Genomic DNA, 16510 nt, shown 5'->3' with positions numbered 1-16510 from the left:
CAAAAAAAATATGGGAGCCACCGAACGTGTACAACCCATTCCACCGACCCACTAAGTGGCGACAGTGCTCTCCAGACTAGAGAAAGCGAGCCAAAACTGCAGGGAAAAGCGTGAGGAAACCATTCTCATACTGTAGAATGGTTTGGCGAAAACGCTTTCGCGCTGGCGCACAACGGTGGGGGGTTCCAAAAATAGACTGGGTGGAACACACTTTGAAACACGCAGCATAAAGCCCAGAATCGCAAAAGCTTCATCAAAGCTCTCAACCGAAACCCCAAGAAACGAGCGAGCCCATCCAGACTCGCCCGACGAGGGGCAGCCAGGCAGCACAGACAGGGAGAGACTCGCTTGTGACACGCCCGCTGCAGCCACGGAGGGAGGAGGAGAACACACACGGAGGGAGGAGTTTGAAGGAGAGGGGGGTTTCCTGCTGTTATGGAGGAAATTACTGTTCAAAACTATTGTTTAGATGTCTGACATCTTACTGATGCCAAAAATAAATGGTTAAAGTGACTGTTCTATCGAATTTCACAAAAAGGCATTTTTCTCACCTTTCATTTTCAGATGCTGAAACCATGCTGTATTCAACTGCTAATGCCTACATAACTACTAACTCTACAAACTAACTCTTTTAGACAGAGAAAGCACACATTCTATTAGTTCTTTTGAGATATTTTGTGTTCACAAAATCCTAACAGAAAAGAATCCTCTGGCTCTACTAACTTTTTTTTATCTTGTTTATCTTTTTTATCTCTTCGTTTTTAGTATTTTAACATGATTTTGATCCTTCATATGTACTTTGTTATTTGTATGTGCAACTGGAAGCTGCTGTACAACTGAATTTCCCTCGGGATTAATAAAGTATTTATCTATCTATCTATCTATCTATCTATCTATCTATCTTGAAAGATGAGCCAGAATCCTCAAAAAAAAACCTTGGCAGAAGCTACCTACAGTAAAAAAAAAACTGTTGGCAGGGAATGTGTTAATATTTAATAAAGCACAGTTGAAACAAACTCCACTTACACTTGAAGGTCTGCCATGCTGTTATCCTCCTGGCTGTGTAGTCCTGCTTTGGGGCGGGCAGAGCAAGTTTTCTAACGTTAGTTAGCAACCTAGCCGGCTGCTGTCCACATTACAGTCCAGTAGGATGCTTCCTACTATCCATCAAAAGTGACTTTCCTGACACCGTACAAACAACTGATGCACTGAAATGAAGTAATGGTTTACACGATTGACTATTCTAAAATAAAAATGAAATGAAAGTGATGATGTTTTGTTATTTAGCGAATGGATGTTTCACTTTTTTCTGATGCGGGAACCTTTATGGGCGTCGCCATTGGCGGAGGTTTGGGGGATAGCTTCGTTCTTCTAGGTCGATTGGAAGGATCGCAAAATATTGTGGGATATCCTAACCCACCAAATGTACCATGGTATGGTTCCTCGAAATTGAACCAAAAACATGTACCTAGAAAGGTTGCAAATTCAGTGAACATATGTATCAAACTGGTTTCAGACAGGCTAATTACAACTTCCTATCTAGAAATGTCCACCTATATAGCCCATTCACTTGTGAATCAGACAGGCCCATAGACTTATTCTTTAGATGCAAGCGGAAGGATAGGGCTTGGCTCTGTGCCTTCTTACCCTCAACATGCATCCTTTCCTTTATCCTTCACCTCTCCTCTTCGGTCCACCTCCTCTCTTTCCGTCTCTTCAATTCTCTCAATTCATCTTCTCCTCTCTTCTCCTTTTCTTCCCCCTTGTCCTCTCCCCTTCCCGCTCATCCCTCTCATCCTCTTTACCACGGTCGAGCTCCCCCCCACTCCTCTCCACCCCTCTACCCTCCCGAGTGTCTGCTTTTAGAAGCAGTCTCCTGAACCCAAAGCCTATTTTACGGAGAGTAGTTTCTCACTTCAGACGCTGCGCTTAGAGAAATTTGTAAGTGACTGACACGAGACAGCTCTAGATTGAATTTCTCAAGAGGCTAGACAGACAGACACTCACACACACACGCACACACACACCCACACACACGCGCACACGCCAACACACAGGACTGGTACACAAACAGTCCTGCTCTTTTCAGTGCGGCAACAGAGGCCAAAAGGATAAGAGAGAATAGTCAATGATGGGAAGCTTCACCCTGAAGACAGCTCTGTGCTGACATGTTGCTGTTTGATGTGTGGCACAGCTTCCTCACTAATATTAGTCTTTGCAAGAGTTGTGCCACAAACTGTTAACACCTTTTCTTATCTGGCTCATTCTTTTTTTCATCATTTTTGGAAAGATGCATAAAATAATGATTTGCTGAGATATACTTTTCTGTCACATCATTTTTTTCTGTTACATCTTATGCACATGTGCACGGGTGCATATATAAATTCTGCAGAAGTGTGGGAAAAATATCTAATGCAGATGCAGGTGGGACATTTGCCTCTGTAGAATCGCATTATAGCGTTCTTGCTTTTTCTTTTTTCATTCACAGTTTTTGACTTGGCTTCTCCAATACAAGTTACACTATGATGTGGCATCTTTTGATCTCATAAAATAAATTGCCATCATGCTACTTTTATTCAAATGGCCTATTTCAAATGTATATATATCATACTTGCCACTGCTTCAATGTGCAATTTTTCAATGGACAAAGAAAGGGGGGGGCACATATATCATTACAACGCTATTATAAAAACATGTGTGGATTCATACCATAATACTTGAATATGGTATACCTCCCGCTCCCAGTCCTGCCTCTGCACAGTCTGACCCATTCCTCTTCTTAAAGCTTGTGATGTATTAGACATGAGACTCTGAAGCCCACATTTATCAAAGGGCAGCCTGGGATCAGTGTAAGTGTGTGTGTGTGTGTGTGTGTGTGTGTGTGTGTGTGTGTGTGTGTGTGTGTGTGTGTGTGTGTGTGTGTGCATGATTTTGTGTGTACCTCTGGCATGTACAGTATACATTGTTCTCGATGCATGTGCATGGATGTTTGAGCAGCCATGTTCCTTATGAACATGCTCTTCCAAAGATGTGTATTCCAGTTTTGTGAAATGATGTAACTGAATTACACCGAATGTCAGGTCCCGCTCAGTCCGACGGGTTTGGGTCGGCACAGGCTGAGATTTTATCTTAATTGGCCGGGTCGGGCAGAGCTCGGGCTGGGAGGAAAAAAATATAGGATAGGCTATATTTAGGACTATAATACTATAATTTACACACAGAGACTGCACAGTGGTGCTAATGTTTGAGTCAAATAAGAATGTATTCTTATATATTCTTAATATGTTAAATGCAGTTATTCATTTTTATTAGGCTATTTTCTCTCATTTGCTGAGCTGTTATGCTGCACCACAGCTATGGCAGGATGCTTAATTGCTTGCAGCGGGGGCAGGGAGTTAATGAGGTGACATGACTTCACTGATAAGAAAGAAAGTAACAGTTACTGTGAGTGAAGAAGACCACCTGACAAAATGGATGCTAAGACGATAAAGAAAAAGTTAGACAAGGGATGAATACACCCTGGAGCGTCGGGAGTGGGGGGAGGGAGTTTAAGTCAGAAGTCTGGAAAACTCTTTATGCTGTGGTGGACGTAGACGGCGAGGCAGTAGGGATAGCCTATACATCCAATGCAAATAATGCAAGGTGCTCTTCAAACACGACTCCAAGAGACCGGCACCTCTCTTCCCTCAGCCGCCATACCTGCTGCGCTGCCACCCCTTCTTCAGGTCAGAAATCCATGTCTGGTTTTGTCACGAGTAGCCTACAGCTGAAGTCCCTCTCACCATTAAGTAGACGGTGACGGAAGGGAAGCATGTGTCTTTATGTGCTCCAATGGGAAAATGACGAATGCTGGCAGAAAGAAATTTATACTCACAATTCTCTCATGAATTATTGGACTAAATTGGTCGGATTCAATGTATATACATTATGAATTTTAAAAAGCTGATAAAGAAAATGTGTGCTGGTGCAACAAAATTTAACTTCAAAGAGAGCGGCTCTCAGTACACTGCATAATTACGCACGCAGCAGCCCCGAGATGCAGGAGAGCGAGCCACGGAGCCAGAAAAGGAAGAAGCATACCCATAACCATACCCATAACAACATAGCATGAAAGATGAAAAACATTTATGGCAGTAACACACACACCGTTTCCATTGTATTAGAGCTGCGCCGACATTAATTGCACATTTTCTATAATGTAATGAGTCTTAATGAGTCTTAATAACTGTTTTTTTTTTTGGTTGGGCTGAGTCGGTCTCGGGCTGAGTGTTCTATGTGACAACGGCGGGCGAGTTGAGCTCGGTCCATGTCTCAAGCGGGTTGGGTCGGGTTACATTTTTTAGGACCGTTGAGAACTCTAAACTGAATGAGTCATCACAGTTTATGTAACGTTTTGATTGAAAATGTCTTGTACTCGAATCAATCGCTGGATAATATCTCAGGGAGAGATGGCAGCAGTTAGTCAATAGGTGAGCACTGAGCACATTTCTTTTAGCTCTGTGTGTGTGTGTGTGTGTGTGTGTGTGTGTGTGTGTGTGTGTGTGTGTGTGTGTGTGTGTGTGTGTGTGTGTGTGTGTGTGTGTGTGTGTGTGTGTGTGTGTGTGTGTTCGGGGCCGGGTTGTACTTTAAGAATACTCAGTCAATATGTCTATACTCCTGTCACATGTTGGCTGATTTCCATGCTACCTCCTCTAGCAGCAGATCCTATAGATGCCATGCCCATATTGGGAAGATATAAAGCAGTGACTGAAGGGCAGCTGCTTAGGGCACAGGTCCTGGTGTTCCAGTGTGTACTGAAGGTCACCGAAACAATGTATGTATGAAGCCAAACTTGCCTAAGTGCTTGTTCACACCATATGCCAAAGCAATTAACGCCAGAGCCACACCAAAGCCATGCAGTTTCAATTCAGCGTCCTTGTTAACAGGCGAGTCCGTTCATACCGGCTGCATGCCACGCCAGGGAGGCAGTCAATGCAATTTGTGAGGGGTGGGAGGGGCCAGAGCAGCAGCTCCGAGCCGGCCGCTGAGGAAAAGAGACTATTTCTGGTGTGACCGCTTTGGCATCAGATCAGCTTGAGTCTGCTTCAAGCTTCAGTTCGGCATGGCTTTGGCGTATGGTGTGTTCAGCCACTAAGACTCTTTACAATCTAAATGAATATGCAGAACAATCATAATTGCACTTATTAAACAAATTGAAACTGATTTTTCAGCAGTTTTCAGTTATTTTCAGCAACACTCACTCAGTGGTTTAGTAAGAGAGAGCAACAGAACCTGCTGTCATCTTCCACAGCCTAACCACATGCATCTATGCGCCCATTCATCCATCGCTCCTCAGCTTCTTCAGTCATTCTGCCAAACTGTCAGGAAGGCCACGTTTCCCCTGCATTCATATGCTCTCCACAGGACACAAAGAGCTGCCAGCCAGCTGTAGTCTGTTCTACTCTCATCCTCCTCTCTCTCTTTCATCCTCCCCCTCTCCCTCTCTCTCTCTCTCTGTGTCTGTCTTTCTCTCTCTCTCTCTCTCTCTCTCTCTCTCTCTCTGTGTCTGTCTCTGTCCCACATCGGGGGATACAGACAGCAGACAGGTGGAGGGCGAGAGGAGACAGATGGCAAGGATGACAGGAGAACCTTTTTTGTTGGGGGGGATGAAAATCACAAGAGGAGATGTGAGGTAGTGGATAAACTTGGGCGCGCACGCACACACACACACACACACACACACACACATACACACACACACTATTCTGAGGCTGCTTTGTTTGCTGGAAAACAAAAGAACTTTGCTGAGTGTCTTCCAGCCCACAAACTCCAGGGGCCGGATTCACAAAACCTTAAGAAAAAAAACTTCTCAAGTGCCATTTCTCCCCTTAACTTTAGTCTTAAAGGGATAGTTCGGTTTGTTTGAAGTGGGGTCCTATCAGCTAGTTCGATACACTAACTTAATTAGGTACAGTGTTCTGGAGGCTGGGCGCATTGTGGAACGAGACCCGGCACTCAGAGCAGCAGCCAAACCAGCCTTTTCTCTGTAAGTACGTGGGGTCAACAACTAAAACGTAATTTAGCCACCTAAAACAACGCCCACCTAAACAAATCGATATCTGTGTACATGCACGCTCTATTTTGACAATTTTCAGCGCTTTACTTTTCCGCAAAACAGCAGTTTCATTCGGCACTGCTTTTTCTCCCAACCGTACAACTACCGTATTCCTCCGCTAAAAGCCAGCACAGAGCCGCGGTTTACAAAACAGGAAGGCTTAGAAGAGAGATAAAACACTGACTTACTTTAGAGACAACAAGTCACCTGGCCTCTCTGGTCTGGGACGTTTTCCACAATTTATCCTGGGAATGGTGAAAAAGGTCTGCAGGGCACCCCGGCATTTAGGCAGCGGGCGCATCTCTCTTTCTGCCTGTTCACTCTCTGCAAAAGTTCCTCTTCTGTATTCTATCTGGTTCATAATTGTATCCTCTTGTCACCAAGGTGAATGGCATATCATCGCTATCAAAATCACTCATATTTTCGTTCGTGTATTCTATTTGTTGTGTCTTCACTAACAAACCGGGAGAAATAAAATACCCCCAAATAACAGCTGATCTGCGGAGTAATCCAGTGCTGCGGCTTTGTGCAGGCTTTTAGCGGAGGAATACGGTAGTTGTACGGTTGGGAGAAAAAGCAGTGCCGAATGAAACCGCTGTTTTGCGGAAAAGTAAAGCTCTGAAAATTGTCAAAATAGAGCGTGCATGTACACGGATATCGATTTGTTTAGGTGGCCGTTGTTTTAGGTGGCTAAATTACGTTTTAGTTGTTGACCCCACGTACTTAAAGAGAAAAGGCTGGTTTGGCTGCTGCTCTGAGTGCCGGGTCTTGTTCCACAATGCGCCCAGCCTCCAGAACACTGTACCTAATTAAGTTAGTGTATCGAACTAGCTGATAGGACCCCACTTCAAACAAACCGAACTATCCCTTTAAAGGGATATGTTGGTTTGTTTGAAGTGGATTCCTATGAGGTACACTGAGTCAGTGTACTGGGTAAAGCACTCTGGACGCATCGCGCACCGAGATAGGAGAACTGCACTCCAGCTGCAGCAGGCACAGAGAGCTGTCTGCTGAGTCTGAACCGGGCCATGAGCAAAAACGTTAAAAAATAAATAAAGAAAATACATAAAATGCTTCCTCACTGCTCACCTGGCATAATGCAAGTCTCCACAAGCCCTGAGATGACAAGTTGACTTGAAAATGACATATTTTCCCACCCTGTTTTTAGCTGAAATCTTCACTGTAGCCAGGTGCAGATGAAAGTGAAGCTGCTGCTGCACCACCTGGCTACAGTGAAGATTTCAGCAAAAATCAGGATGTAAATGATATCCTAAATGTTCCTCTTATGTCATTTCTTAAGATCTAGCTTAAGAACACCTTGGTGAATCTGGCCCCAGGTGTGCAGGTACAAGCACGCCCGCACACGCGCGCACACACACACACACACACAAGCACGCACGCATGCACACACACACACGCACACACACACACGCACACACACACACACACACACACACACACACACACACACACACACACACACACACCTACCTTTCCTTGGCCTTGAGGCTGATAGCCATGCCAGTGAGTGTGACAGCCTGTAACATCCAGATGATGGAGATGTCATTGAGAGGCAGTGTTTTATGACTGACCTGTGTGCTTACGGCACAGATTGAATCCATAAGCTGTCTTGTCTCCTACACAGCATATAATGACACTTGCAGGTACGCACACACACACACACACACACACACACGCACGCACACACACACACACACACACACACACACACACACACACACACACACACAGGCTTTTGTCCTAGCCTTGTCCCTGTTGCAGTCAAGGCCCGGTGCATCTCTGGACAGCCCATTGACTGGTGTATCTCATAAAGGTATATTATAGTAGCACCTATAAAGTCCTCTAGTCCATCGTGGCCTTAGCTCTCGTATTAAGGCTAATGGGCCTTGTGGATAAGCTCTAAAACAAGAGGACTGGTGAAGGTTCATGGCTGTGAAATGACCATAACCAAGGACTAGCCCAGTGTGTTCCTTGTCAAGGATGATGTCGTCGTTTGGTTTGATGTGTGCTTTTGCAGGTCTTTTTCTCTCTGTGTGTTATAGCAAATGAATCCCTCTTTCCGTGTTTATTGCCTTCTGCCCCCACTTGGTAATTCCTGAAGCCCTCCTTCTCTCCGTTGCTCCTCTGGAGCCACTCTACATCCCTTGCTTTCCTTCCCTTCCTTGCTTTCCTCCTTCTGTAGTTCAGTTCCTATCCATTCAATTCATTTTCAGACATGACTCTCAATGGTTTGTGATATGAAACAGTTCTCTAAAGCTTAGTTACATGGTTTTGTTCTTTTCTTTTCTGCTTCAGGGTATTTCCTGCAGACATTGTTCCCTCCATCCCAGCGTTCCTACCAAGGCTGCATGCAAGCAATCCTATTGGACGATCAACCCGCCGACTTGCATGCAGTGGAGAAAGGCATTGTGGGAGCTTTTGAGAATGTCAGCCTGGACATGTGTGCAATCATAGACAGGTGAGACTAATAATGCTCACACACACGCGTGTGCGCACACACACACACACACACACACACACACACACACACACACACACACACACACACACACTTAGTCATGCAGAAACGCAGATACACATACACATGTGGAACAATAAAACAATCGATGTCATAAATCAAATTGTTTTTAAATTGGGAGTTTCATATAAACAAGGCAATTATGTGGAGCCTCTGAATTGTTTTCTGAAGATTGATTACTGAGGGCCTTGGTTGTTTGCGTGGCGGCACAGTCATATGTTTGTGTGTGGTTTTTGTTTGCACATGTCATAATGATAAATGGATATATGTGATGTGGTGGATTCACAGTGTAAAGGGGATGTGTGTAAACACTACATTACCTTCATTCAAGAGAGAAAGAAGAGAATGCGTGCCATGCTTCAAAGCGCTTAACAATCTCAATCACACATTGCACATGTGCCACACATCTGCCCTCTATTTCACCAGGAATTCCACCAAGTACTGTACGTCCATTTAGGGCTGCAACTAACGATTATTTTAATTATCGATTAATCTGTCGATTATTTTCTCGATTAATCGATTAGTTGTTTTGTCTATAAAATGTCAGAAGATGGTGAAGAAATGTCGATCAGTGTTTCCCAAAGCCCAAGATGACGTCCTCAAGTGTCTTGTTTTGTCCACAACCCAAAGATATATTCAGTTTACTGTTATAGAGGAGGAGAGAAACCAGGACACATTCACATTAATTTTAAGAAGCTCGAATCAGAGAATTTTGACTTTTCTTAATAAATTACTGAAAACGATTAATCGATTATCAAAATTGTTGTCGATTATATTTCTGTCGATCGACTAATCGATTAATCGATTAATTGTTGCAGCTCTAGTCCCATTGTTGGCTGATTGGAAATATTCATTACAAGTTGTTTACATTTTAATTTATTCCCATATCATAGGCCAGAGAAACACATTGGGACAGATTTGCCATATAGAGCGAATCGTCCATCCCTCCAGCCTCTTTACAGGGAATCGGATGCCTTTATGCAACGTTTAAGCAGCATGTGTTAGTTTAAGCATAACGGCGGGTTCACACACACGCCTAGAGCGACGCTTTAAGCAACGCCTAAGCAACACATAAAATTTAGGCGTCCTTGTTAACAGAGGAGAGCGTTCACACATACCGCTGCCATGCTGCGCTGAAGCCACGCTCGCGCTGCGCCTACGCTGCGCTGCATTTATCGTTTAGGCGTCTGTTCTATTTTTCAGCATCTAGGCGCGCTGAACTGTCAAGCTGGCTGTTGTTTCTGGTTACATGCTGCCACTCCGACGTGCTGCCACTCCGACGTTCTGCCACTCCGAAATATCGGCACTCAGAAAGGGGGTCTATATTCCCCGTTTTTCACTAACCTCTCCCAGCCCCCACGCCAAACCTAACCTCCCCCCATGCCTAAACCTAACCTCCCCCAGACCCTAACCCAAAACCTAACCTCTCCCACCCCCACGCCTAAACCTAAGGTCGGCATTGCGGCTTCTAAGGTGAACGACTGCCAGTCCGAATAATTGAAGTTAACGTTCGGAGTGGCAGCATGTCGGAAAGGCAGAGGAACCCCGTTGTTTCTGACGGACTTGGGCCATATTTTCTACCGAGTTTGCCCAAAAGGGAGGGTGGAGCGCGAATTAATGAGTGCATAGTAGGAGAGCTGTCCTTCATGTGTTCCTCTATTAACGTCTTTTCTGTCAGATGTATATATACCCCCCCTGTCTCAATGCATGTATCACTCATGGTGTTGATGACTCATAGTCACATGATTACCCGAGGGAAAATAACAATTACAGCCGGCCAGGAAATAGACAGACATCGTCACTTGCACATTACAATAAAAAAGAGGTTTATACCATTCTATAAATCATGTCGTGTAGTCCACTACACTTTACTTTACTTTACTTTATTGATATTTGGTAGACGCCTTTCTCCAAAGCGACATACAACCAAGTTATAAAACAGTACAGCAATAAATAAAATAAAAAACAAGAAAAAAACAAGGAAAAAAAGAAGTGCGTATGAATCAAAAGTGCATAGGGACTAGAGAGGTTACTACAGGGGGTGAACATGTAATCTGAAAAGGTGAGTTTTTAACTGTTTTTTGAAAATTGGAAGTGAATTGGCCGTTCTTATTTCAGAGGGGAGCTCGTTCCACCATTTGGGGGCGAGATGAGAAAAAAGGCGTGACCGGGAGCTGTTAAAACCACGTAGGGGGGGAGGGGCGAGGCGTCCTGAGCTGGTGGAGGGACGGAGCGAGCGGTGAGGGATCTGGAAACTGACCATGGGTTGTAGGTACGGAGGGGCTGTGTGGTGAACTGCTGTGTATGCCAGAACCAGTGTTTTGAATTTTATTCTAGCAATGATGGGAAGCCAGTGAAGTTCATGAAAGAGGGGGGTGATATGGGAAAATTTAGGTTGGTTGAATACAAGGCGGGCTGCGGCATTTTGAATGAGTTGGAGGGGTTGAATGTCTGAAACAGGGAGACCAGCCAGTAGAACGTTGGAGTAATGGAGACGTGACAGGATGAGTGACTGGATGATAATTTGAGCTGCTTGTCTGGAAAGAAATGGGCGGATTTTGCGAATGTTGAAGAAGGCGAATCTACAGGAGCGGGCTATTGTTGCGATATGGGTAGTGAAGGATAGTTGATTGTCAAGAGTGACTTCAAGGTTTCTGGCTGTTTGTGATGGAAGGACAGTAGTGTTATTGAAGGAGATGGAGAGGTCGGTTAAAGGACAGTCACTGCCAGGGAAGAGGAGGAGCTCAGTTTTTTCCATGTTGAGCTTGAGGTGGTGGTTAGACATCCATCTGCCAATGTCCATAAGGCAAGGCATATGAGTGGTATGAAAAACCGTGGGATGTGATTACGTGGCGGAGTGAAGTCATGTAGAAAAGGAAGAGAAAAGGACCAAGGACAGAACCCTGAGGGACACCCGTGGAAAGAGTGCAGGGGGTCGAAAGGGATCCTCTCCAGGAGACCTGATAGGAGCGGTGGGAGAGATAAGAAGAGAACCAAGAGAGTGCAGAGCCAGTGAAACCCAGGTCGGAGAGAGTGGCAAGGAGAATTTGGTGATTGACGGTATCGAATGCAGCAGATAAGTCGAGAAGAATGAGAACTGAAGAGAGGGATGCAGCCTTGGCGGAATGAAGAGTCTGAGTGACAGAGAGGAGAGCAGTTTCCGTGGAGTGGGCGGGTTTGAATGCAGATTGGAGAGGATCAGATAGATTGTTGTGGGAGAGATGGATGTAAAGTTGGTTGGATACTGCACGTTCGAGTGTTTTGGAAATGAAGGACAAGAGAGAGACGGGGTGGTAGTTCTGAATGACAGTGGGGTCGAGGGATGTTTTTTTTCAGTAGGGGTTCACCCATGCAGTCTTAAGTGCAGTCGGAAAGACACCAGAGGATAGAGAGGAATTAATGAGGGAAGTGAGAAAGGGGAAGATGTCGGGGGAGATGGACTGAAGCAGGGAGGAAGGGATGGGATTGAGAGGGCAGGAGAAGGCACGATTAGATGATATAAGTTTCAGAACTTCTTCGGAGGAGAGGGGAGAGAAGGAAGAGAGACTGGAAATAGTGGGTGGAGAGATTGGATTGATGATGGGAGAGACTGGGGGCGCGAAGGATGAACTGATGTCCAGGATCTTATTGGTGAAGAAGGTTGAAAAGTCATCAGCAGAGAGGGAGGAGGGGGGGAGAGGGGGTTGAGGAGGGAAGAGAAAGTGGAGAACAGTTTGCTGGGGTTGGAGGCAGAACATTGGATAAGAGAGGTGAAGAAGGAGGTTTTAGCGCTAGAGACTGCGGAAGTGAAATTGGAAAGGATTAGGTGATAGGCTGTGAGGTCGTTGGGGTTTTGAGATTTGATCCAGGTACGTTCAGCTGCTCGGAGTTTAGTGCGGTGGATTCGGAGGGGTTCAGTTAGCCAAGGGGCGAGGGGAGAGGATCGGGCGGGTTTGGTGATGAGTGGGCAGAGGGAGTCGAGGGCAGTGGAGAGAGAGGATAGGAGTAAAGTGGAGGCCTCGTCAGATGAAAGGAGAGAGAATTGATGGGCTGAGGGGAGAAGCAGAGGAAAGGGTCGTCGGAGAAAGGGATCTGAGTTTGCGGCGGGTGGTGATAGAGTGGGTGGGGGATGGCTGGGTGGTGGGGAGGGAGATCGGGAGGGAGAAGGAAATGAAATAATGGTCAGATATAGGGAGAGGGGTGACAGTGAGGTTGGTGGTGCAACAGGAGCGGGTGAAGATGAGGTCGAGTAGGTTTCCAGCTTTTTGAGTGGGGGGGGGAGACTGAAAGGGAGAGGTCAAAGGAGGAAAAGAAGTTAAGGAAGTGCGAGGAGTGAAGAGTGGATGATTGTATGTTGAAATCGCCCATGAGAATGAGTGGGGTGTTGTTTTCCGGGAAGAAGGAGAGGAGGGAGTCCAGTTGTTCGAGAAATAGGCCAAGGGGTCCGGGGGGGCGGTAACTACACCAAACCAATCCAGTCCAGAAACATGCTGATCTGTACCACAGTTTATCCCACTGCTGCATGTTATTTCACTTCATATCAAAGTATATTCAAGAAGACATGACAGCTGGGAATGGGAGATAATAAACATTGCTAACAAGGTATACTGTGTGTGTGTGTGTGTGTGTGTGTGTGTGTGTGTGTGTGTGTGTGTGTGTGTGTGTGTGTGTGTGTGTCTGTATATATACGGTATATATATATACTATATATATACAGTATATATATATATATATACTGTATATATGTATATTAGGGCTGTCAATCGATTAAAATATTTAATTGCGATTAATCGCATGATTTCCATAGTTAATCACGATTAATCGCAAATTAATCACATTTTTAATCCGTTCTAAATCTACCTTAAACCGAGGTAGGCTACCTTAAACCTGAGAGCTTTGTGCAAAGATGCACTATTGTATTAATATGGGTAGCTATTATCATTAGTATGGGTAAGTATTTGGCCATTGGTAATATTGTTATTATTGCTAGTAGTTACTGGGAATACACATCTCTCAGGCTGCACTGTGTGAAGTTAATTGGTGCTATCCTCTACATCTCTCCTAACCTGACGCTGCCAGATGGACGGTATAGCTCCACATAGGTTTCACTAAAACAGTCGATCTGGGAATGAAGTAACTAGACCCGCTGACGGAGGCGGGTACTTTTTCCAAGCTACTTGGCAGGTGATTGGATGACCCATCTGTCTATCACCGCTGGTGGGTGTTAACTTCAACCAATCAGATCGCCGAAGGTGCCTGTGGATGATCTCCGTGGTATTCATTGATTGAGTCCTCACGGTCGTAAAGTCACCTTCAAAGCATTTAGTTAGATTATAACTAGTTGTGTGGCTTAGCCTTCCCAAATGTTGAGGGTCGTTTTTTAGAATTTAATACATATAATTGGGAACGTTACATTCAATTTCATTCAGACTGCCTGTCACTTCCGCGGTGGCAGCCATGTTGACGAGTGAAAAGAACTACAAAGACCATGTACCCACCGCCTGAGCCCGCCTACGGCTGCCGCTGATTCGTCGGCCCGGCATGGCTCGACCAATCATCTTAACTGCATGTGCGGGTCCAGACCGTCACGGAGAACCAAATGAAATGTGAGTTCACGTGACGGGCGGTTTACCAGGCTACATCTCTCCAGCCACAGACAGGAGAAGCTGCGTGCATGCTCTCTCCCCCTAGCCTGGGTAAACCCAGCCCCCAGTGACCTGCTCTCAGACCTGTTCTCAGTCACTACCTTGTGACTAGTGAGCAGGGTCTGTCTGAGAGCAGGTCACTGGGGGCTTCTCTGCCTCTCTCTCTCCCTCTCTGTCCTCCCCCCTCATTCTCCATCTGTCTGTCTCTCACTCTCTCTGCCACGGTGAGACAGACAGGAGCTGTGTTTCCATTACAGTTTTTCGCAAAAGAATTGCGATATTTCTACAACTTCGACAATGTACAATTGCGACTTGTAGGCGTTTCCATTGAAGTTGCGTTTGAGTGATTCCCCGTTGCAGCAGCTGCCACAGTGATTACGCACGGGGATCTGCCCCATATCCCGTCCCCTGCATGCTCAAATCCAACCAATGGTCAATGCAAATCCCAACATGAAGTTACAATGCATATAAACGAGCCTGATTATCAATTCAAAAGAAAATGAGTCGCAAAATGTTGCTGGCTGCGTGAATGCAGTCAGCGCGACAGGCAGAGGAAAAAAGGTAGCCTAATAGCCTACAACTGGTCCGATTTAGAGATGGAGGGGGGAAAAGGCTGATTTGGTTCTATAATTGCACCTGAAACGTGTGCAATGTATTACTCACAGTCACTGTATTCACTTCAGACAGCACCACCGCACCAGTGTGTGCTTTTCATCCTCTCATCTCGCCGCTGTGCCAAATGCGCGCACACAGGCAGCCTGCTGTCACCATGGACCGATTTCTGCCATTAAACATTATCTAATTTGCCCGGCTACGCTTTTGCATAACACTCGTCTTTCTGCTAGGTAGCGTTGCTTCAAAGTTTTCCACTTGCTGCGGAGGTTTTGACACGGCTTATCGAACCTTACTTACCAAACTTATTTTCCGCTCCTTTTCCAAGGGATAATATGGGTCACATGACGTGCAAATGCGAAAAATGTGTTTCCATTACACTTTTGCGATAAACTTCTATATCGACACGTCTGAAAAACCACCTCATGAGAGCGAAAAAACTTTTTGCGATATTTGGGAGGTTTTTCGAAATTCACGTGTTTCCATTACCCAATTTCTATTGCGATATTTAGATTTTGCGCATTTCTGAGGGTAATGGAAACACAACTAGGGAGAGCTGACGCGCTCCCTCTCTCTCTATCTCACCCAAAATGCAGGACATCTTTCTCAATTTGAAGCTGAACTTGCCAATATACCCATGTTCTTCCTCCTTTTCTGCTCACGGAGCTTTGTTTCTGCTTGATATCAATGTTAATGCTTCCTGATTTCCCAAACTATGGGTCGGACCAAGGCTCAAACTTCAAAGAAAGTGCATGCGTTAATCGCGCGTTAAAAAAAATTGTGGCGTTAAAAGGAATTCGAGTTAACGCGCGATTAACGCGTTAACGCTGACAGCCCTAATATATATATATATATATATATAAATATATATATAAAGAGATACAACATGTTAGTTAACAACTACGGTCATTCATGTTGTCCCAGTTAACATGTCCTAACCTTGCTGCATGCAGTAGTGGCCACCTCTATTACGTCTATATGTTGTATCTGAAGCCTGCAGTACCTGAGGTGGCCCTGTGCTGCCATGCAAGATAAATGGGTGTATTGTTACCATCTAACTAATCTGAATGTCTGAGAAGGCAGTTCAATAGCCCTGTCTGACCTCCTTTTGATCAATGCCGTTCCACTGTGGGATTCTGTTTAGACTGAGATGGTAGATGAAGCAAAAACATGCGCGCATGCACACACACACACACACACACACACACACACACACACACACACACACACACACACACACACACACACACTTGCTCTCTCATGCTGACACACTGAGTAAAATGCACACAGGACCCAAGCAGGAATGCAATTCATATATACACACTAACAGTGCATGGGAAGACAACACACACACTTAAACACACCCAAAACACACACACACACACACACATACACACACACACACACTCAGTTTCAGAGGTCGCTATATGTGTTCACCATTCTCTTGGTAGAATTACCGGTAACACTTTACAATACTGGTGCAAACATGTGCATGAATGCATGCTTAACTCATCATGAATTAAGCCATTAATTGATGCTTACCGCATCATCAACTAATGAAAGGTATGTTTGATGAACACACTGAGTCATATATGAATTACTATTAATTAAGTAGGCTATGCCTATATCATCATAGTTAAT

General features: G+C 45.1%; 1 protein-coding gene across 1 annotated transcript in view; it reads left to right on the top strand.

Moving 5' to 3' along the window:
• The window catches only part of LOC310796483 (contactin-associated protein-like 2), a gene marked incomplete at both ends in the record, with an annotated part of 775066 nt that overhangs the window by 457947 nt on the left and 300609 nt on the right, over window positions 1-16510 (top strand). Inside the window, one exon of the mRNA XM_083658673.1 lies at window positions 8411-8573. Within this exon, the coding sequence (XP_083514799.1) occupies window positions 8411-8573 (163 nt within the window). The remainder of the gene's footprint in view (window positions 1-8410; window positions 8574-16510) is intronic.

Source organism: Poromitra crassiceps (genome assembly GCF_964638095.1).
Source record: "Poromitra crassiceps genome assembly, chromosome: 2".
In the NCBI taxonomy this organism is placed as follows: domain Eukaryota; kingdom Metazoa; phylum Chordata; class Actinopteri; order Beryciformes; family Melamphaidae; genus Poromitra; species Poromitra crassiceps.
Note: the sequence above shows the minus strand (reverse complement) of the source record. Positions and strands in the feature narration are given on the sequence as shown.